This window comes from Rutilus rutilus (genome assembly GCF_951802725.1).
Source record: "Rutilus rutilus genome assembly, chromosome: 8".
NCBI classification, from domain to species: Eukaryota; Metazoa; Chordata; class Actinopteri; order Cypriniformes; family Leuciscidae; genus Rutilus; species Rutilus rutilus.
The window spans coordinates 11,303,201-11,327,940 of NC_140222.1; the positions used below are offsets into that span (position 1 = coordinate 11,303,201).

General features: G+C 36.3%; 2 protein-coding genes across 3 annotated transcripts in view; both read right to left on the reverse strand.

Moving 5' to 3' along the window:
• Nucleotides 1–225: 225 nt before the first annotated feature.
• LOC311294955 (uncharacterized protein) lies at nucleotides 226–22,823 on the reverse strand. 2 transcript variants are annotated; one of them, XR_014628153.1, is made up of 7 exons: nucleotides 22,587–22,818; nucleotides 13,081–13,485; nucleotides 12,676–12,735; nucleotides 11,308–11,428; nucleotides 4,734–4,837; nucleotides 2,358–2,426; nucleotides 226–2,170 (listed from the first exon to the last, which is right to left on the reverse strand). XR_014628153.1 is itself a non-coding variant. In XM_084416079.1 (6 exons), the coding sequence occupies exons 1-5, from the start codon at nucleotides 22,636–22,638 to the stop codon at nucleotides 2,359–2,361; spliced, it is 702 nt and encodes a 233-aa protein (XP_084272205.1). In that variant the 5' UTR covers nucleotides 22,639–22,823; the 3' UTR covers nucleotides 226–2,170; nucleotide 2,358. The 2 variants fall into 2 exon arrangements, 1 of the variants encoding a protein (XP_084272205.1); XM_084416079.1 differs by lacking the exon at nucleotides 4,734–4,837 and having other exon boundaries at nucleotides 11,312–11,428; nucleotides 22,587–22,823.
• LOC311294961 (uncharacterized protein) overlaps nucleotides 9,468–24,740 on the reverse strand; it is a 31,535-nt gene continuing 16,262 nt past the window's right edge. The window contains exon 7 of the mRNA XM_084416090.1: nucleotides 9,468–11,235. The gene's annotated coding sequence lies outside the window, so the exon portion shown is untranslated. The remainder of the gene's footprint in view (nucleotides 11,236–24,740) is intronic.

A 24,740-nucleotide genomic window follows, 5' to 3' on the forward strand; every position in this document is an offset into this window, starting at 1 on the left:
TAGACTTAGAACCGGGTGGATGTCCTCAGGGAATCAAGTACTCATTCAGTTCAACAGCAGCGCTAATATTCAACTAAACACACAGTTAATTGAGGCATCAACTGTTCACATGCACAATAGTATTCACTGTTATTTGATTAGTTATAGGGTTATAAATATATCTTCCTTTATCTGGCTGATGTGTAGCTAATTGATACCATTCATTTATTTTTATTTTTTTGTACAAAATTTAGCAGTAGGCCTAAAGAATGACACAGAATGACATTTACGCCTGAATTACCTTTTTTTTTTCACAATTTGTTATGTAATTTGCACAATTCAACTGAAAACAGTCCATGGTAATCACTTGATCTCTGACTCAATAAAAATAGGAAATATTGGTTCAGAATCGATTCTTGGAATTTATGGAATCAAGTTGATAAAGTTAATATAAGATGAAGATGAGATGGTTGATTTTACTTGTTGCTAAAAACATAATAATTGCTGTCAACTGTTTTTTTTTTTTTTTTTACCTCCATTCAAATATTAAGTTAGCTATATACTCACCAGTCAGTGCAATGCGTATCAAGTGATTTCTCGAATCTAATGCATGATGGGTTTGTTGCATCTTGTCATTTTGTGCACTTTGAGAGGGCTGTTTGGATAAAGATGGGAGAACTTCACATTTGACTCATTTTGTGGATAAAAAAACCCCTGCATTTATAGCATTTAGGCAAGGCAAGTTTATTTATATTGCACATTTCACACACTATGGCAATTCAAGGTGCTTTACATAGAAAATAATACAAATAATCAAAAAAATAAAAGCAAGGGAAATTAAAACAGTGATTAGTTAAACAATTTAAAAATGACACTCTATGCAGTATTTTATTCTGAACAATGGGTTAGTCATAAAGAATTGAATAATATAATGTTCAAACATACAAAGAGTGCAAAATTTCATAATTTTTCAGTCATAATGAGTCATAATTTTCAGATGTTTTTAGTACTGGAAGTATTTTTCCTATAATTTTCCATATCTCAGTTTTAAGCCGTGAACCATACCACCAATGAACTGAATCACACTAATACAAACTGATTCGAAGCAAAAATCTTTATGCAGATTAGAAAAAAAGACAAAGATGTACTTCTTTTTAGGAATTGAGAACGTTTGCCATGATTCTGATTTCCCCCCTTTTTCTTCAGGATTATGGGTAGTGCAGTTCTTTTCCTGTAATTTGGGTATTTAATATATTTTTGTGCATTAAATAAACAGTACATGTCTGCAACAGAAGCATGATCTTCTAAGCTAACAGGTGATCGCTCCTGAAAGCTTTATCTGAACTTCAGACACCGACCGCTGAGCTTTATGACATTATAGAGCCCAGTTTCACAGACAGGGTTTAGATTAAACCAGGATTAGGCCTTAGTTCAGTTAGGATATTTAAGTATATTTTATAAAAGTAAAAACAATGAAAAAAACCTTGCTGATGTGCATCTTGAGACAAAACAATAGCACTGATATATTTTAAGAGTTGTTAGTGCAAGTTAAAACAGCTCAAACATGCATTTAGTCTGGGACTAAAGCAGGATAATAACACTCGCAATACAAGTGAAAATATTCCAGTTCAAAGATCTATGTAATACTGCAACAATTTTACAGAGATAACTGAACTTTTAACTTTAAAGCCACCATGAAATCAAAATGAACATTTATGATTATTTTAAGAATATTGCAGTGATTTATCCATGTACATGATTTTTTTAAATCATGCACCCTCGTAATTTTAGTCAAAATAAAAACCCAAAAGGCACTTATTATAATAACTCTTTGAATAAAGCTATCTGCTAAATGCACTTAGGTTTATAAGCTGCGGATACCACATAATTAAACCAAAGTTTGTTTTATTAACACTTAAGGGTTGAAAAAGCCTTGCAGTAACTTTCTTCACACACAATCATGACACTTAGATCATAATATTACAAACCACACAGTGAATATGATCTATGTTAGTAACAGCTGATTTTACCATTTCCACAGGTAAAGGTACATTCGGAAATGTCTGCAAAGTATTTCAATGTTACAGTTCAACAGTTGTAATAGGCGTTTTTGTTTAGCTATTTAATTAAAATGCAAATACTGTGGTGGTGATTTGCTGATCCTGAGGGATCCTCGCAGATCATGTTTCAGCTGTAAGAAAATAATGAATCACAGAATGTAAAGAGAAAGAAATGAACACTGATTTAAAATGACAGATCTGTCATCTATCAGTGAATAGAATTATTTCAAATGTTTAAAGATGCTTTTGTCCTCAGAGTGAAATCAGAGAAATGTGTAATCAAGAGTTTTCTACAATGAAACGCTAGACTCATCTTACCTCAATCTCCAAAACTTTTCTCTGCTTCTTGTAATGTATCCAGAACCATTTGTATACTTCTGTCTGTGTCTGATTTGAAAAATAAATCACACAAACAATAAAGGCTAATTTAGCAAAAGAGAGCAAAAGAGACCTCCTGCTATAGTCTCTAGGTGATACTTGCCATTTCTAGATGTAATAAAATATCTTTTGTTAAAACTAGTAAATGTCTTTAATATTTCATTATCTTATTTTCCACAGCATCATATCTGTTCTCAAATAGGTTAACATCTGAGTGAAGGTCAGTGTTTCTAAGGCCGTTTTCACACCTATATATCGTTTGTTTTGTTCCGAAACAGGGACTTCATTTGTTATAATGTTGCATTTTCTTCTTGGTCTGGTTCGCTTTCACAACGCAACATTTCAACGCGTACCAAACTGTCACATGTGAGTACAACTGTGCTCTTATTGGTCAGCGTTTCCTCCAGAGGTGGGACAAAGTCATTGTTATGCAAGTCACAAGTAAGTCTCAAGTCTTTGCCCTCGAGTCCCGAGTCAAGTCGAGTCAAAGATGAGGCAAGTCCTCAGAAGTTAAGCAACTTTTATTTAAAAAAAAGTTTTTTTGTCAGCATTGCGATTCTCTTTGTACACACGTATACACTCTTTAATAGACGTATTCACGTTTAAATACAATTTAAACAACGTATTATTTAATGCATTACTCTTATATAATTATATATTAAGTTGCTCAAGCAAGTGGTAAAATATTTAACCATGTACTTATATTAAAATCGCATAGCCTACATTTTAAATTAAAACTTAAAATTGACAAAAACAGCAGACTCATACTCTTTCTTTTGCATAATTTAAATCTTTATACAATAAATCTCGCAAGTCACCTCCACGAATGAGACGAGTGTTCATTATGTTGCCTTGTTGAAATATGTATTTTCCCTTGATTTACCCTGGTCTTAACGTCTCAGCATTGCGATTCTCTTTGTACACATACACTCTTTAATAGACGTATGCACGTTTAAACACAATTTAAACAACGTAGGCCTATTATTCAATGCATTACTTCTACTTATATTAAGTTCCTAAAGCAAGTGGTCAAATATTTAACCATGTAGGCTACTTATATAAAAAACAGCCGACTCTCATGCCTTTTCTTTTATATTTAAATTAATACAATAAATCTCGCATGTCACAAGGAACATGTTTTTCCACCTCCACGAATGAGAGTGTCATTCATTATGTCGCCTTGTTGAGGTAAATTGTAGTTTTCCTTGCTTTCCCTGGTCTTAAAGTGAAAATAGTATTTAATTAAATACATTTATGGTGAGATTACTACATTTTATTTAATTAATCGCATTTATGGTGAAATTACTACATTTTTAGGTCAATCTGTGTTCATTTTGACCACGAAACATGCGCTGTCACTTTAATTCAGCGTTTGCAGCACAGAAGAAATAGACTTGGTGCGGAAACGATCGCGGCACTGCTGTATAGCCTACGCACCGTACCTGGAACGGATCGACGGACTTCAACCGCGTGCAGTGTGAAAGCTCTAACCTGTTAACATGGGTACGGAATAAAATACGCACCGCTGGCGCATACGCACTGCAAACGGAGTATGTGTGAAACGGGCGTTAGATGCTGTCGAATCAAAACAACGTGGGACTACAGTGATTGGATGTCGTGCAGGCAGCGCGCGCGCTCTCTGCATGCATACCGGTGGTGCACATTTTTTTCACAGATGCAGATAAACAGAGCGGCGCGGCCGTGTGGACATTTTTTTCCCCAGTTTTCATGGGAAGTAGCAAGTCTTCTCGAGTCAAAAGGCGCAAGTCCAAGTGAAGTCACGAGTCATTGATGTTAAAGTCCAAGTCGAGTTGCAAGTCTTTGTACATTTTGTCGAGTCGAGTCTGAAGTCATCAAATTCATGACTCGAGTCCAAGTCACATGACTCGAGTCCACACCTCTGGTTTCCTCTGCGTCATCATCAAGATGATTGACAAGTTTCCTCAATGAGCTTATTGTGGCTTTATTTGTAACTGTCGAGACACACACAAACACTAGGCCTATATAAATGTAGTCGTCATTCCTGCTGTTATACTATATCTGTATTAACTAAAACTCAAACACGCTCTCTGGATCTGCAGCGCTAAAGATGAACTGTGTGAGACTCACGCAACACTAATGAATGTTATAATGCAGTTAGAGCAGGAATCAAGTCTTCTTCAGGACAGCGTTCTGGCACTGAGAAGCTCAATTACACAACATTTAAAGATGAAGAGGAGCTCTTTTAGTTTTCAGCTGTGAAACTGATGTGCTCACTCACAGAATCAGACACTTCTGCTATTTATATAGAACAAGTCCTGTAATGAATTTTAATACCTTTTGGTCCATTTGGTCGGATTACTTTCACACCTCAAGTGAACCTCCCCAGAGTCTGAGCGATTGCTTTGGTCTGGATCCGAGTGCGTTTGATGTGTTCACATCTGCCTAAACGAACCGAACCAAGGGAGAAACACACCAGGGGCCTCATGTATCAATCTTGCGTACGTGTAGTAAGTTGAAAAATGTAGGTATATAAAATAAAAAGAGGAAAAAAGGATACCCCTTTTAAAATTTTGTTTTGTTCATAAACATTCACCTATTGATGTGCAAATTCATCATTACATTCTTTGTTGTGGGTAAATAAAATCTTTATGTTATTATTGTCTCCTGTAGAGGGCGTTTAGCGCTGTTGAATTAAGAGTTAAAGGGGCACCAGGCAACTCTTGAGTGTTTTTTCTCTACGAAGCTCCCCCTAGTGTCTGGTAGTAAATGCTTTCATACACTCTGTCGTAAAAACGAACTGTTGTCACCCCACCCCCCTCGCCACGAGCAACCCAGCTGATCAGCTGTCAACCCAGCTGAGCAGAGGAACCGGCTATTTCAAAACCAGTTATGTCTACCGAGGCAAGTAAAGCAATATTTTCTTTCCAACTGATGGCGATTTATTTTATTTTATTGTGTTGTCATGCATACTAGTATTTTTACCGGGAACGAACGATATGAATGAGGTTTGTTTGTTTTTGGGAGAGTGGGCATGAGCATAAAATATATATATATCGGAGGCTAATATTTGTCTAAAGTTATATTAGCAAGGTTCATCTAGTAGAATGACGGTTACCTTTGCCTGTCTAAGAAAACATCAGAACGTTTTTTCTAGCTCGATCATGATATGTGCAACATGTTTATTGCCTATTATCAGACGCTTTGACTTAGTGACATAAAATAAAAGTGTAAGTTACACAAATAAAACCGACAGAGGAACGGCCACACACCTACAGAAATCAAACGTGTTTGCTAATGACAATGCCTAACATCAAAGTTATAGTATCTAGCGTAACGTTACTAGTAAGCCCGTAACAGACAGCGATCATAATAAAAAAACTTTACAGACAATATCAAACATCCTGAGGTCACAATTACTAGAAATTTAAATATTAAACACAGTTTATTCCAAAGATACTTAACTTACAAGTGCAACAGCAGGATCAGCATCCGTTTTGCAGGCTTCTGTTTCTCTCAGTTCTCACCATTCTGAAAAAGCCGGTCCGATATTTAACTTTACTCGAGTCTGACTTATTGCTCGGTCAGTCTCCCGTTTCCTCTTTCGTTGGTCCTCCGACAAAGATTTCCTAGCTTTCTGCTTCTTTTTACAGGCTCAGCCATAACTTAATCTATCTTTGCCCTTTGCTTAGCTAGCCGGTGCTTGAATGGGGGCGTGTAATTACGTGTGCAGTGCCGTCAAGCAATTCGTTACATCGCGAGACCTGATATCACGCGATACTTCCTGACACCGACCCGCGTCCCAAAGTTGCAAGTGAGTTTTCCGCTCTCGGGCACCAGGGGGGTGCGAAACCACCACCATTAAACCCGAAATAAGTAATATAACCATTCCACTGACTCCGAAGCTGTTCAGTTAAGGTTAAAAAGTTACCTAGAGCCCCTTTAATTAAACTTTGCCAGAGCTTGCAGCAAGTACTCCTGTCGCACAGCGTGTCTGTTATCATTCTACAGGAGTGGTTAATTCACATCACCCATTCAGGCTTCTCAGTCCTGAAGCGGGTAACAAACGCACAAAAACTTTGCGTACGCCAGCTTTCACGCTCACGGTCGTATGTACTAACAGTGAAATTAACGCGAGAATGTGCGTTCCTCCACGCCAATTTCATGTCTGGCGTACGTACATTTCTCATTGTTTTTGTCCGTTGGCGACTCTTACAGGCAATGAAGTGAAGCTGCAAACATTACACAATGAATTGTTCTACAAGTCTATCACACCACCAACCATGGGAAGCTTTGCTATTAATTTGCAATTTATAAAATAAATTACATATATTGTCACACGAGCCTTATGGAAATATTCTATCAATTATGCAATTAAGTAAGAACATATAAAAGCATAGCCTATGCAAATTGATACAACCCTTAGTCTATGGCAATGACAGCTTTGGTTTAATGTCCACCTTTATATCAGACCATTTCTTTTTAAGGTCATTTAGGGTAGACTGTGTACAGTTGAGACACCTTAAATAACTTGCGTTCGCAGCAAGCACAAGTTGTGATTTTGCTGTGCACGTGCATATTAGTGTCCTCTTTGATCGTGGGAAATTTGAACAACGGACGCATCTCCGATCCGAAGATATCGGAAAAAGTTTTTTTTTTTTCTAAGATATGATGTTCACTTCACCATGCACTCTCCACAATGAATGGCTTATTATCCTTATGTGACTGTTAAATGTAACTGGTATCACCACAAACGTTATTCTGTGCCCTAAAAACTGGCATATTTCATGGTATTGTGTCATGCAAGTTAATTGCAAAATCTAGATAAATGTGCGAGGTGGCCAGCAGGGGATAGTTGAGACACACATGTACAAACTGTACCCCCGATAGAGTTCTATTAGGAAACACACTGTTTAGTTGTTCAGCCAGCAATCACTTTTATGCAGTGTTGGGCAGTAACTAATACTGTAACGCATTACTTTTTAAATCAATTAACTCCGTTACCGCTACCATATGGTGCGTTGTCCGTTACTTTAAAAAAATAATTATGTGCGGCAGTCATGGCGAGTCAAGGCGAGAGCAGAACAAAAGCGAGACGAACGCCGCGATCGCGCTCGAAAGTGCGCGAGAGAGACCGATGTTTTGGAGAGCGCACTCAAGTGCGCGAGAGAGACCGATGTGTCCGAGAGCGCGCTCGAAAGTGCGCGAAAGAGACCGATGTGTCCGAGAGAGACCGGTGTGTTGGAGAGCGCGCTCGATAGTGCGCGAGAGAGACCGAATGTGTTTGAGCATAATATAGTTTGTTTATAAATAAATTACACACTTCAGCATTTGAATAATATATTTATCATATTGGTATCTTCTGCAACGTTTTAATTAGTTTACATGGTTATGAAACAAAACTCCAAAATAATCTGCAGAGAACGTTCCCACAGGTTATAGAAATAGCATTAAAATAGTGTGAAATAGTGTACAATATTTTATAATAATAATTTAATCTATTTAGTGTCCATTTAATTCATTTAACTTTTTTTTTAAAGAAACGCAATAGTTACTTTCCATGGTAATTAGTTACTTTTGTAATGATGTAACTCAGTTACTAACTCAGTTACGTTTTGTGAGAAGTAACTAGTAACTAATTACATTTTTAAAGTAACTTGCCCAACACTGCTTTTATGTAGCCAGCATAGGATGCAAATGAAAATAAAATTTGATATGTGATATTTAAACTGTGTATTATTAATTAATATTGTTACATATCTTGTTCCTGCTTTATACATTTTAACCAGTGCTAATTTAAATAAAATGAATGAATATAAATGGATGAATAAACAAAAATGTTGCCCAGTTGTTATTTTCTTTATTTGTCTTTATTTTTTATATTTACAATGAATGGTTAGTTACCTTCACATCATTAGAAATGGGTGTCTCAACTGTACCACATATGGGTACAGTTGAGAGACAAAGTTGAGACAAAAAGCACCTTATTTTTATGAGCTGATTGTGGAAAATATAAACTACTTGTGGGTATTATTGATTGATAATATCTTAGTCTACAAGCTAATGTAATGTCATGTGGCGTATCATGTGGAAATTCAATTCTTTTCAATGTCTATTTTTGTGTGAAAAATCAAAACGCAAAAAGTGTCTCAACTGTACTCAGTCTACTGTACAGTGCGACTTTCAGATCCCACCGCATTGACGGCATCAGCCAAACTCTCCCACTCATATTTTTTCCTTTTGATATTAATTCCGGAGGACAAAGTTCCAAATAAAAAAAAAAAAATTCTCACCTCCGTGCTACCTTTTTTACCTCCGATAGTAGCACCTCCAATTCACTTTCTGTAAAGTTTAATTTCTTGCCGTCATTTTCTTACTGCTTTCTTTTGCCAAAGTGGACTCATTACCATATTTAAATTAGTTTAATTAAGGGAGGAGACTGGGTGGGGCGTTGTGCTCGTGCATGTGCGCTCAATTTTACGTTAACTGGTATGTACAAAGAGAATATGCGTGGGATCCTTCGTCGTACGCAGAGATTCATACATCTGGGTTTTTTTGTGCGTACGCACATTTACAGTTTTGTCCGTACGCAATGTTTTAGTATGAATTCAACGCAAGTCTTTGTACATGAGGCCCCAGGTCCCGAAACAAACACTCAGGCGTGAAAACACCCGAAGAAAATACTAGGCCTATTTGTAAAGCTTTTCTGTAAAGTGTAGTCAGGAAAAATAGAAAGTCAGTCAGAAAAACAATTAAATCATTTTATTTTTTTATATATTTGTATTAATAGTATTATGTGTTAATTATTACTGTGTTAATATTGTAATGATTTCTGATTGGACAACAGGAATGAATCACAAACATCTCACAGTGTTTGTTCATTTTCACCAGATCGAAGGCCTTGCTGAAAGCAAACACAGAGTTCTGTTCACATGGTCGATCTAGTTGCTACTGTGTGCCAGTAACAAAACTCAGTGCAGGACTACCTTTGAAAACTCTGAGAAATGCAGTCATTATTTTACACTCATAAGCACTGACTGTATTAACCTGTATTTAACCAGATTAAAAACCTTTTCCTTTTCCTGTTCTTAAATTGTGCAGTGTGCAGATGTTTCATGAGCATGCAGATGTTCATGCTGTATTTATAATAATACTATTTTTTAAATATATACTATATTTATAATTAAACACCTAAGTTTCTGTCATTACTGTTCAGAATGATACACGGTTTGTTCTTCAGTCTAAAGCTAAAAGCACAGGATCAGTGCTGGATTCAATATTTCAGTATTAATGCTGTTTCTTTTGTAACGCTGTTTAATATTGAATATCTGTAATACCATCATTATGATGAAGGCACGTCAAGACACAAACAAGCTGCAGAGATCAAGCACTATAATATCTGCAATAACTGTGTTTGAGTTTGAGTTTTACACACACAGATGCAGTTCACAGTGGGTCAGTCTCTGCCATTCATCTGTTATTGTCAAGGTGGGGGAAGTCGTTTTTGAAATATGTTGGCCAATGTTTGTTTATGCATGCAGGGTACAATTAAATGGTATAATTTATAATCATCCCATACATCTGTTTTGTAACTTTTTTAAGTGTAACCATAACAATATTTTGTAAACCTTTTCAATTACAACTAATGTGCTAACTAGTTTTGATTTGGTATTGACTTTGAAGTGCTACCTATTGCAATACAATATTGTCTCTCTCTATCGCAACGCTCTCCCACATATAAGCTATTATAACTGCGCTTATTTATGTCGTTGGTATAAGTGGCAGTGGGTGGAACAGACTAGAAATCTGCAGTTTTCTACCATCTTGCTAATAACGTTTCTTTAGTCATTCAGCCGTCTCGCAGACTGAACCACTGCAGGAATCCACCCTTACAGGACTATAACTGAAGGGGTGTCATAGTAAGAATAAACCATGAATTCAGATTGAATGGCGGTTGAATAAAAACACATTTACAGCATTAAACAGTTTATTCAAAAACAAAACAGATTTATTTGAATGTTTAATGTTAATGTATTTTAATGTTTTTCTTTATGATTGAATAAACTACAATCGCATGATGCAACATTTGCCATGATTCTATGGTTTTTCTTGGGTTGTGTAATTTTTAAATGTGCAATTTGTCAATGAAAAGCATTTGTGCACGTTGAATGTTGAATACTGACTGAAAGCTTCAACAGAACCAGCCTACCTTAACTTCAGCTATAAAGGTTTAAATACAGAATCATCAAAAGTCAGTTTCTTTATGCATAAAATTACGATTTTAACTTCCAGAACCCATAACAGAAGAAATGCTGCGATTCAAGTTTTAAAGATATTATTATAGCTCTTTTCTCTGTGGACAGAGACTGGAAGATGATGTCATCTTCTGAGGGACAGTGAAAGTTCTTACAGTGAGTTTGTGTCCTTGTTTTACAGTCACTGACTCATTCATCTGCTGATGTCTTAGTTACTGTTAAATGACCTATTTAGTTTTTTTTTTCATCCTTCTAACAAATCGCAAAATATTTGTTGTATACATTTATCAGAAAGGCCGGGTTATACAAGTTATTTGTGATTTAAATACAAATATTTAGAAAAAAAATATGATTTCATGCACTTCAACAAAATTAATGAGAGAAAGTACAAAGTCACTTTCATTTTCCATTTTAAAAGTCTTCAACAAGCACTTAACTAATACACAACCATAAAAATACTTGCTACAACAAAACTATGATTAACTACTGATATTCCTCCATTCGTTCCTTTGGATAAAAGCAACTGCTCGAACATTAAATGTACTGCAGGTTTCTAAGTTGCAACTATCAGATATTTAAATCAGCTAAAGTTGGAATGTAGTTTGTACATTTAAAATAAGGTTGAAATGTTTTACAAAATGAAATGTTGTAAATACTTGCCATTTCTGGGGCTCATCCTGCAGTGATAGTAAATCACACCAGCAACAGCTGCAGCAACACACACCAGCAGAACAACTATTCCTGCAACAGCTCCTGAAGACAGACCTGAACCTGGATCTGATAAAGAGAAACAGACATTAGTGTGAGTGAATCTGACTGTGTGTTTACCATATTCATCAGATATATTCTCTCTATGAACACGTTTACCAGTGAGATTTACTTACTCCTCTGTTCACATATACAGTGATTATTCCATATTGGAAATGGTTTAGAAAACAAACAGAGCTCTCAGATCGCAAGCATCAAACCAGATAATAACACATGGGATTCATTCAAAAACATGCGGCTCCTCCAACACAATCTCATGAAAGTGCGTATCTATAGCACAAATGATAATTCTCGTATAATTTATACGCCAAAACGAGTTTTAGCGCTCAAATGATACGCACTGCAAACCCCTTGGGTAGGATTAGGGGTGAGGAGGGCGTGCCAGATGAGTCTGTCAGCAGCGACTCTTAAATTCAGATTTAACACATCTCTATTATCTGTGAACACCCTGACTGAACTGTTTCTGTTCTGTTCACATTAAGACTCTTGTCCTTTTATGTCCCTCATATTCATTTTAATGTGAATCTTTATTTCTTTTTATTCTTCAGTTCATTTTCTTAAATATTTAAAAACATGTAAAGCACATTGAATTACCTGCTGTATGAAATGTGTTTTAAATACACTTGTCGAGCCATGCCTTATGAAATCTGTATTTACATTACCAAATAATTTTTCCAAAGAAAATTCATGCATTTGAAAGCATGACAGCAGACTCATTAAAGTGAACTATAAAGTGAAGCTCATTTTCTTGGCTCATAGAGAAAAAACGTAAAGCATTTCTGAAATTTCAAATGATTTTACTGCAGGATTTAACATTTCTCAGTTAAAAAATAAATAAAATAAAAATAAATATATTTTTTTTTTATTAAATAAAAATAACAACACTGATATCATTGCTGACATGCCTGAATATGAAGAGGTTGTCTCATTAAGAACAATGTATTTATAAATACATTGTCATTTTTAAAGTGATTATAAAAGATTTGGAGACAGAAACATTTTTTTAGATGCTTTGCCTGACTTATGCATTGATTTACTTATTTTATTTTAAATTTGCCTGTGTATATCCTATGCTATTTGTTAAACCAAAGTGAGTTGTGTGCTGATAATCTTGGCCAGGACACTCTTGCAAAACTGATTTTTAATCTCAATATGCTTTCTTTCCTGGTAAAATAAAGGTTGTTATAATAATAATAATAATAATACATTTTATGCAATTATAAATAGATAAAAAAGGAAGGTAGGATGAAATATACTCATGTCAGTCTCCTGCTCTTTTGGTGCCATTTCGAATGCTTTATTGGTCTTGTCAGCAACTGGAAAACACGAGAATACAAATAGAGATACAAAAAGAACACAAGAATTGATGTAAAAGAAATAGATCATTATGGTGGCAATGACATTATGGCGGCGGGACTTGTTTTTTATTATTATATTGTTCTGTTTAATGTCTGAATGTTGAAAACTGTCAGGAATCAGTTTGTGCTGTAAATCACGTTGTTAGATACGAACAATAACATAACATATGAAAAGACAATAAACAAACATGTCTGAATGTCACCGTTCAAAATCATTTATTTACAGTATTCAATCTGTAAAATACTTTATTTATATAAAATACTTACTTTAAATAACAGGGTTAATAACATTGAGTGACTCACCAGTGACAGAAACACTGAATGTTTTTATGATGTCATCATGAGTGCTGCTGATTTTTCTGGTGATTTTTGTGCTGTCACACTTGCTGTTTCTGTTCAAGCTTGTGCTGGTTCCTGAACTCTTGCTTCTGATCAGCACTGCTTCATAACGTCCAGCATGTTCAGTTGTGATGTCTCTGATGGTCAGAGATCCGGTCTCATAGTCCCCCTTCAGTCTGTATCTGAATCTCCCGTCTTCTCCATCATATAAACAGCTCTTACTGGCCTCTCCACTGATCAGAGCTATGCGAGTGTCGTTGAAATACCACAGCATCTTGTCATGTTCTTGTTTGGTAGCACCAGTGTTTAGAGTGACTGAATCTCCCTCCATCACTTGCTTCACTTCATCTGTTTCAGCACTGAACACACCTGAAGACACAAATTAACAGTTATTAGTCTCTCTCTCTCTGTGTGTGTCTGTGTGTGGTAGAGAAATATTTGCAGCATCAGATATTTTGACCCTGGTAAATAGGGGAAATATTTTAACTAATAGATATCACCATATTTCCTCTGTTGAGTAATCACAGTACATTAAGATAATTGTTTTGTATTACAAGTTTTCTGAAATGTTGTTTAAATATGTAAACTGACAACAGACAGTAAATAAAATGTCACCCTGTTGTAGGATTAAAATGTTATATAAAATATAGATATAAAACTGTAAAGTTTAAAGCTGCTGAAGTGGAGATTTCTGACTCAGGAGAAAAAAAACCTCATAGATTTTAAAGATATGTATTGTACTTGAAATCTACACAAAATTGAATAAAATAAACACTTAAATGTGTGTTCTGGATGCTTTCTTTCAACTGGTCTGAAATTGACAAAATTAAAAATTGACCAGTGCATGAAAAAACAATGGGCTTGCCTGCATGTAGTCTTTGCCTTAAAAATTAAATACTTTTATGATACTTATATAAATATTTTAATGCATCAATACATACAATACATATTGAAAGAGTATGTAAAACTATTATAATGCAGGACATTTTTAAATCAAATGTATTCAAGGTGCATTCAGAGGAGGCAAATGACAGTCAAATTGTAGTTTACAGTTATACAGCATTCTCATTTTAAACACCGATTATTAAGAAATGAAAGATATATGTATGTTTAATAAGAATTAAACGATCACAGGTGTTATGAAGAAACTGCATCACTTTCGCCTGCGATTTCCAACAATACAGGAAGAAGTTATAAATAAGTGTGTGTCCTTTTTATGTAGGCCTATTTTGTGAAATAACAGTAAATGCCACTTTATTTCTGTATGAATAATACAATCGAATCAAATGAATTACTATTATTAATGTATCACTGTAGAGGTTTGAAATCTTGAGATATGCAATGGCTTACACTAAGAACTATCTAACATTATTCCAAGCAGCTAGTTCCATTTTTAGTGTCTATTGCTAGCCCAGCAACACAGTTCAATAAATCCACTTCAGAAACGTTGTTGAAATAAAAGATGAAAATCTCCGCTTGAGGGAATGTCCGTGTTTGACGCAAATATGACGTTGTCAGAAGACGTTGGCTTGACGTTGTATTTTGGTTAGTAAATACCACAACCTAAAACCAACAAAATATCAACGTCTAATGATGTTAGAATTTGATGTTGTCTGGACGTTGCCATTACGACGTTAAGATGACGTTGGGGTTTGGTCACCATACCTCAGACTGAATGTCAGTGTTTGACGCAAATATGACGTTGTCAGGAGACGTTGGCTTGACGTTGTATTTTGGTTAGTAAATACCACAACCTAAAACCAACAAAACTTCTACGTCTAATGATGTTAGAATTTGACGTTGTGTGGACGTTACCATTATGACGTCATAGAGACGCTGGTTTTTGGTAACTTTACAACACAACCTAAAAACAACAAAATATCAACTTCAGCTGACGTCGGTATTGGACGTCAGCTTAACGTTGACATTAGACGTTGAGGTGATGTTGAATTTTAGTCATCCGACGTCGCAACCAAAATTCAACCGAATATCAACGTCATATGATGTTGTGTGCCAGCTGGGATTCCTTGGTTTCCAATTTACAAAAAAAGAAAAAAGAAAGAAAGAATGTGAGCTGACTAATACACTTATTCTAGTTGCTAATGAAATAAAAAATTCTTAATAAAAGTAGCTAAAAGTTAGCAGTTATCAGGTAAGAAAACCGTTAGCTTCCACAGCTCTCAAGATCTGAATCACATAATAAGAATCAACGTAATGTAACCGGAGTTGGCCGGTTCTTAAAGAGGCAGTACACTATTTCACCAATATGTACTAAATCCTATAAGAACATGAATTCTAGTATGCTTTTAACCTTTTAAGTGTTATTTAACATTTTAACCATTACATGAACTTCTAAATGAAATTATTTACCTTTTTAACATTAACTCTTATTCACAATACTATGAATTGTACTTTGGCCTCTACAATCACATTTTGTGTTAATTAGCTCTCCAACCACTGTTACTGCAGGTAATAACTCTAAACTCACTGTAGAGGATTGCTTTATCTTTCCTTCTGTGCAGGAGTGGAATTTGAGTCTAATTTTTTTGATGAACTGCTGACTTTTTATACTCATTTTAAAAATATTACTAGCTTTTTTCCATCTAATTTGATAAATAATAATGCAAATTATTTATATGGTACAGTACAGAGAGCAGACATGAAGCGAAGTGGTAGAAATGAGCAATTTAATAATAGTATAGTTAAACAAAAATCAATAATTTTATGGATCATTACAAACAGAAAATAGTACAAACTTTGCTGAAGTGATTGTTTTAAACAAGTATTCACTTTAGATATTATTCAAAACATATTACTTAGTTTGAATAATGAAGTAGAATGTGAGTTTAGAGGCCCTGTTTGCGGGGAAAATCTTAATGGACGTTTCACTCATTTCCTCCACTTCTGCAGTTATTTTTCTCTGTTTGCATTCACTAATTTCCCAAAGTCATCTTGAATGTTAAAATTTTAATACAACTGAAAAATTTGAGAGAACATCACATAAGCTAACTTCATAAATTGATGCTGATTTTCCTAAAATGTTTTAGTCACCATAATGGCGATTAGTGATCCCCTTGGTTGGGCACTTGGAACTTCATTTATACTATTGTAATTCTCTTCAAACTGATGCAGCGATTGCAACCAGAAATCAGTTATTCGGTTTCAAAGGAGGAGAAGTGTATGTGTGTATATATATATACCGGTATATATATATATATATACATAATGATGTATAACATAACTATATTTTATGTCAATTAATGATCTTTTATAATTTTGATGCTAACACTTATGTCCGAAACACCTTGTAAAACTTTTAATTGTGTTGATATAATCCTTCTATATTTGTGACAATCTTGCAATTGATCATACTTGAGTCACACAGACTTCAACATTCACCCTGCAAAACACAACAATGGTAACAATTATATTTTATTTAAAGTAAATTATCAAGTACAATTATCTCTACAGTTCTTTTTTAGTCACTAGAACTCTTGTGTAAGTGAACTATACTAACTAAGCATTTGTCAGTACCACATACTATTCCTATTTCACTTTACTTGTTTTTAAGGCAATCGGTTTGCATGCTTTTTTTTTAAGTAGGCCTAAGTCCAACTAATTCGATTTTACAGTGTATGAAGGAGTGATCCAGCTCTCAGATTTCATCAAAAATATCCTACAGTAATTTATGTTCCTGAAGTTGAACGAAAGTCTTACGGGGTTGGAACAACATGGTGAGAAATTACTGACAGAATTTTCATTTTTGGGTGAACTAACCTGTCACAGTGTCTGGTTTGTGTTCCCTCGGTGTCCACTAGAGGTCCTCTTCCCGCACAGTGTCCTACACTCTGTTACTACATTTCCCATGATCCTGTCTGTCACTGAGTGTTCATTGTGTTCAGCTGTTTCTCGTCACCTCGTTTAGCACTTGTGTATATATACCCTGTCAGTTTCAGTGTTTGTCACGGAGTTCTTGTTTAATGTCCTCACACTTCTGTTCCTGTTTGCTGCCTGTTCTTGTTCGTGTTTTATGTTCTTGGATTGACTTATTGGATTTTGACCATTTGCCTGAACTGATTGTGAGTACGGGTTACCCCAATAAATTAACTGCACTTGGATCTCTCTCTTTTGTGTGTGATTCTTGACATAACCCTGTAAGAAGTCAAGAAAGGGTGAACTGTTCAAAACTACTGTAAAAGTTTTCACAAATTAAAATACTGACTTTAAGAAGTCAGGGAAGGGTGAACTTATAGAAATAAAATAATGACATGTATCTGAAACAAAAAAGCTTGCTGAATTGCACTAATTGGGAAAAAATTACATTCTTGCATTTTGATGCACTTTTAAGGGCTTGCAAAATGTTCTGTCTGTTTAAAAATACTACCTATGATATTCAACAGGCAATTATCAGTCTATTTTATTTCATCTTACAAATTCGCTTAGACAAATTCAGTGGTTCAAATTCGACAGAAAATTCAACATTTCACATTCAGTGAACCACTGTATTTGTGGAAGCAAATAAGTTAAAAATAATGTACAGAACATTGCCTGTCGAATAGGTTGTATTTAAACAGAGTATTTGAATGGTGAATATGGATTATTGAAATTTTAATGTTTGTAAAATGTTTTGAATTGAAATATTCACAGCTGAAATCTACAACCATGTTGAATTTCAGTCCATAAAAATGCAAGCCCTAAAAATACAATGCATTAAATTGCAAGCATGGTTAATGAAATTCTTTTTTAGCACAATTCAACAAGCTTTTTTTGTTTCAAGTACATTTGTCATACATTTTCTTCCATTTTAACTGGCTAAAACTGTACTGTGGAAGTTTGCTCAAATCAGAATCGTGAAGTTAGGCAGTCAGGGAAGGGTTAACTGACCAAAAATACATTGTGAAATATTTCACAAATCACAATAGGCCTAGTCTGTTTGAGTCTAGTATGACCCGACTGGATATTCATGTTTAAACTTGATTTATCTAATGGCTTGGTCCGTTATTGGCACAGCCTGTTTTTTCATTATTTCACAAGACAAAGAGGACAGAGAAACACAATGAAACGCGATAAAATGCGATAGTGGAAGTTTTCACACATCAGGCTCAATCTAAACTAATGATTTTGTATTAAAGGGGGGGTACAATGGTGTTTCATGTATTCAGAGTTGTTTACACTGTTAAAGAGATGGATTCTCATGCTAAACATGGGCAAAGTTTAAAAAATATATTTTCGACGAATTACGGAGAATTTCTGTGCCGAAAATCTTACTTCCGGGTTGGTACAAGTTTCGGCTGCTTTTTTTCGATCGTGGATCTAATGACGTAGATCAGAGTGGAACTCCTTATATGAGCATCTCTCTCGGAAAAGCGCGCCCGCGCATACGTCGACCAGAGGAGAGCGAGACCGCGCACATCAACGCGCTTCAACAGGAAATCATCGGCAGCCAGCGCTGCATAGGATTTGTTCAAGAATGTCTCCAAAAAAGTGTGTATTTGGATGTGAGGGAAAGCTTACCGTGTTCAGCTTTCCAAAGAACCCAGTGTTACAAGAACAGTGGATGCAGTTTGTTTTTCCGGGGCAGCAACGGAGTGCTGTTATGTGGGTGATTCTTTAATTGGAGATACATTTGAAGTCCGAAGCCATTTTTTTTTAACAGCTTTACCAAAATTTTACTCCAAAAACACATTTTAATTTTTTTTTATTCTTTTTAAGAGTCACAAAATGTTAGAGTGTAAAACTAGAAAATATTTTGTTTTAAAAGCTATTTCATGATGCTGAAAGTCATGATATCATACTGTCCTTAGTGGGTGGTACTTTTTTCAAACAAGGGTAAAATATGCATTAAACATGTTTTAAATTACAAATTTCAGGTTGGGGTTTTAATTATTTTGTTTATAAATTATTATTGGTGACAGTTTCCAAATTATGCTAAATTAATTTGTTTAAAAGTAACTTTTATTGTTGAAAAATACCAATCCATAAATCCTGTGTCAATTCTGTTACTACATGTTATTGTCTCTTTAAAGTATGCTTATCTGTCGCATCAGTATCCTAAGCAACGCAAGATGATGTCACTTCCCTTTTGGTATTAAACTCTGAAGAACTAGGAGCTATGTGTTTTGTTCTCTCTGAAGCCATGTAATCTTACAGGCACTTGCACCAAGAGTTCATATAACATGTCAAAACTGTTTCAACAATCTCATAGGGAAAGCAAAGTTCAAAGATATTAACAAAAGGAGGTATTAAAAGTTTTTAAAATCATCTTTAGTATCAGGCCATGTGCTCTTAGCCTTTATGCTAGCATGTGGTGTTATTAGTAAAAAATGCTAAAAATGTCAACTCTGTTACTGTCAATTCTGTTACCAAGGTATGGTAACAGAATTGACCAATGTCCATGCCTTGGTTTTCACACTGCCCCTGCCTTGATTACAATCACACAATGATGCAAACACACACACAAATGCATAATGTGTGTTTATAGCCACACACACACACACAGAGACACACTGATCAATTGGGTTATTGGAAAATCCACCAAGTGGTCACGGTCTTCCCATATCAGCTAATTTACCGGGATGTGAGTTGCTCCTGTTCCACTCAGCAAAAGTTGGTGTGCCAGTGCCACCAAACAAAGACATTCAAGTTCCCTGCTGATCCTCTCACATTAAATGGAAAGCAGAGAGTTGGACAAGAGAGAACCGTTGGAGAGAGCCGTTGGAGAAGAGAGAGCCGTTGGAGAAGAGAGAACCGTTGGAGAAGAGAGAGCCGTTGGAGAAGAGAGAGCCGTTGGAGAAGAGAGAACCGTTGGAGAAGAGAGAGCCGTTGGAGAAGAGAGAGCCGTTGGAGAAGAGAGAGCCGTTGGAGAAGAGAGAGCCGTTGGAGAAGAGAGAGCCGTTGGAGAAGAGAGAACCGTTGGAGAAGAGAGAGCCGTTGGAGAAGAGAGAGCCGTTGAAGAGAGAACCGTTGGAGAAGAGAGAGCCGTTGAAGAGAGAGAGCCGTTGGAGAGGAGAGAGCCGTTGGAGAAGAGAGAGCCGTTGGAGAAGAGAGAGCCGTTGGAGAAGAGAGAGCCGTTGGAGAAGAGAGAGCCGTTGGAGAAGAGAGAGCCGTTGGAGAGGAGAGAGCCGTTGGAGAGGAGAGAGCCGTTGGAGAAGAGAGAGCCGTTGGAGAAGAGAGAGCCGTTGGAGAAGAGAGAGCCGTTGGAGAAGAGAGAGCCGTTGGAGAAGAGAGAGCCGTTGGAGAAGAGAGAACCGTTGGAGAAGAGAGAGCCGTTGGAGAAGAAAGAGCCGTTGGAGAAGAGAGAGCCGTTGGAGAAGAGAGAACCGTTGGAGAAGAGAGAACCGTTGGAGAAGAGAGAGCCGTTGAAGAGAGAACCGTTGGAGAAGAGAGAGCCGTTGAAGAGAGAGAGCCGTTGGAGAGGAGAGAGCCGTTGGAGAAGAGAGAGCCGTTGGAGAAGAGAGAACCGTTGGAGAAGAGAGAGCCGTTGGAGAAGAGAGAGCCGTTGAAGAGAGAACCGTTGGAGAAGAGAGAGCCGTTGAAGAGAGAGAGCCGTTGGAGAGGAGAGAGCCGTTGGAGAAGAGAGAGCCGTTGGAGAAGAGAGAACCGTTGGAGAAGAGAGAGCCGTTGGAGAAGAGAGAGCCGTTGGAGAGGAGAGAGCCGTTGGAGAGGAGAGAGCCGTTGGAGAAGAGAGAGCCGTTGGAGAAGAGAGAGCCGTTGGAGAAGAGAGAGCCGTTGGAGAAGAGAGAGCCGTTGGAGAAGAGAGAGCCGTTGGAGAAGAGAGAACCGTTGGAGAAGAGAGAGCCGTTGGAGAAGAGAGAGCCGTTGGAGAAGAAAGAGCCGTTGGAGAAGAGAGAGCCGTTGGAGAAGAGAGAACCGTTGGAGAAGAGAGAACCGTTGGAGAAGAGAGAGCCGTTGAAGAGAGAACCGTTGGAGAAGAGAGAGCCGTTGAAGAGAGAGAGCCGTTGGAGAAGAGAGAGCCGTTGGAGAAGAGAGAGCCGTTGAAGAGAGAGATGAAGACCAACAGACAGACATACACTGCGAGAGCCAGGATGTGGTTGGACAATGGTGTGTCCTCACATATGACCATGATATCTATCCTGGTACCATCCTGGAGGTCAATGAGACTCATGTGAGGGTCAAGTGCATGCACCAAATAGGAAAAAATAGATTATTTTGGCCTGGTCGTGAAGATGTTCATTGGTACCCACATGAGGACATCCTCAGATTAATTCCACCCCTGACCAAGGTTGCGACACGGCATGTAGAGATCCAGAGGGATATCTGGTTGAGTATTTCTCAATAACTCAGCAGTTATTTTCTTGTTATAGGCATGTTCTGGTTGGTTTGGGTCAATTCTGTTACCCCCGTCAATTCTGTTGCCAGATGTGTCAATTCTGTTTTTAGTCTTTCATCTTGAATATTAATGAGATAATACATTGAAATATCAAACTACTTAATATTGTTATTTTTATATTGTGCAAGAGTAAGATATATGTTATAGTTTTATCTCTACCCTGTAATGTTCAAGTAATTTGATAAAAAAACAAGTGCACCCTTTGGATAATCCACTATTGCCTGGGGGTGAATCTAATTTTGAAGTTGTATAAATATAACATTTAATATCTGTTTTAAAGGCCTGAATAAAAGGACTACATGACAAATGAAACTAAAAAGATTTATCATTTTTTGATGTACTGTTACTTCTATATATTTAGTTGTTCGTCCGTAACAGAATTGACGAGAAAAACTATGAACAGGTGATATTTTGATAAAATAGAGAACATAATAAACTATCTGTATTTGTATAGCACTGAATATATCAACTTTAAAGTGTTTTCAAGGTAATTCTTAAACAATGGTTCTGTATGACAACCTTTTTTTTTTTTTAAATTGAAATGCAAAATGTATCTCCAATTATAGAATCACCCATGTGTTCTGGTCATTTCAGTGATGAAAGTTTTCATTAGCAGCAACGGAGTGCGGTTATGTGTTCTGGTCATTTCAGTGATGAAAGTTTTATTAACAAGGCCTCGACGCTGGATTTGCAAATCGTTTGCTATTAAAACGTGGTGCGGTCCCAGTGATAAAAGACCCCATTCATGTAAGTACAACTGGATCGGATTTCTGTCTTTTGCTGGAAAGCTACCGCTTGACTCTATAGCTCCGCCTCCAGGAGCTCGGCTTTTTCCGGAGAGAATCGGAAAGCTGTATTTTTCTTTTATAAATATAATAAAACTAAACACTTTTTGGAGATATTAAGGATGCACTACTACTCTATAGGTACTCAAGATTAACATGAGATTAGGTGAAACTGTGCATTTGTGTGTTTATTGAAAATAGACGTTCAACAAGAACGCTTATTTTCCACATTCCTTAGGCTAGGCTAGCGGACTTATCAAATGACTTCTCTTTATAGCTTTGATGTGAAAAGTTCTTTGCTCGTTTTTATAGACAAGAAGAGAGAAATGTCTTACCTTGGTCGAGTAATAACGAACACAGTGAGAGCAAAATAAAAAGAAGCTTCATTTTCACCACTTTTCGTCCAAAAATGAAGCCACTTATGGTGACGAGGTCCGTGTACGTTTTGATAGTTTGTTTTTTCGTTTGAACCACAAAACAAAATAACGAGAAACCACTTGTTTTTCGTTTGTCGTTTCAAACAAGCGGCAACCTCCCCCGTCTCTCTCTTGAAACCAACACGGAAGTGAGTTAAACTGCAATTCGTTGACTGGCCGCTTGAGGCTTCTTCTTCTTCTTGCTTTTTTACGGCGGATCGCAGACAGATATGTGCATTACCGCCATCTATCTAGGAAATGGACCATTGACACTTCCTAAACTATAACCTCTATTTACCCGCACAGAGGCTTCATAGAGTTTCATCCGGCGCTGCGTGTTCAGCTCCTCCGTCTACTCTCAGCCCCCATGACAGGTAGAAAAAAAAAAAAAAAAAAAAAAAAGCCTTATTTAAATGCGCTTATTTAACCCAGCATTTCCCAAATAGTCTACCATTAGATTTATTATACTCCTATCTGACTTTAATACATTTTGAATAGTGAACTTAACTCCTATTTTATTTAATTCCTCCTTCAACTCTTTCCTTTCAACATTATATCTCCTACAGTGCATTACTACATGCTCAACTGTTTCATCAACTTCACATGCCTCACATAAACCTGTTGGACTCTTACCTATTAAATGCAATGTACTATTCAATCTTGTATGTCCCAATCTTAATCTTGTAATCATATTCTCCTCATACCTACACCTACCTGATACTCTTCCTTTACCCACTATTGGCTCTATTTGATGCATGTGTCTACCTTTTATTTCATTATCCCAATATTGCTGCCATATTTTCAGAATATTTTTTTTAATAATTGACTTAATTTCTGACCTACTAAATAAAATCGGTATATCTACTATATCTCGTTCTATTGCCTTTTTTGCTAATGCATCAGCCTCCTCATTACCTCTCAGCCCAATATGTGCTGGAACCCACAAAAACTGTACATCTAAACTAGCTTGTTTGATTGAATATAATTCTTGAATTATCTCTATTACCATATCCTGTCTTGTTTCTGACTTCATCTCCTTCAAACTTATTAGAGCTGAACTACAATCTGAACATACTACTGCCTTGGATATTTTAACTTCCCTAATCCACCTTATTGCCATAATTATTGCAAACATCTCTCCAGTATACACCGATAAACAATCTGATATCCTTTTATTCTTATACACTTTAACCTTTGGAATAATGAATGCAGAACCCACATGATCAGTTTTTGGATCTTTTGATGCATCTGTAAACCCAATATACTCCCTTACATTATATACTTCTGTTTCATATGAACCTTCCTTTTGTCTTTTTTCTAATAAACTTAAATCTACTTCTGGTTGGGGCATAACCCATAATGGTACTGGAGATAAAGGAATTATTGGAGCATATCCAACCTCCTCCAATCTCATATCTCGAACTAATTTCCCCACACTCCATCCAAAACTATTACCCTATCTCTTCTCATGTTCCCAGCTAGGACTTATTACCTTCCTTGTTGGATGATCCTCTCTCTGTCCTCTCAAATTTGCCCAATAAGATGCCATTAATTGCTGTCTTCTTATCTGCAAGGGCATTTCACCCATCTCTACCTGAAGAGCCGAAACTGGAGAAGTTGGAAATGCTCCGCAGCAAATTCTTAGTGCTTGAGATTGAATTCTTTCTATTTTAACTAAATGAGATTTATTTGCAGAACCATATACAATACAACCATAATCCATTATAGATCAGATATATATATAGTTTTTAAAGCCAATCTATCTGCTCCCCATTCCTGACCTGAAATACATCTCATTACATTCACAACTCGCTTACATCTTCCCACCATTTTCTCAATATGCTCTTTCCAAGTTAATCTAGTATCAAACCAAACTCCTAGAAATCTTACTGTACTTACACGCTCTAATTCTTTTTTGTATAATTTTAACTTAACATCCATATTCCTCCTCATTTTAGTAAAAACTATTATTTTTGTCTTTTCCACTGAAAACTTAAAACCATTTTCCCCTGACCACTTTTCTACTTCATTTAGAGCACATTGCATTTTCTTTATGTTATACTTTATATTCTT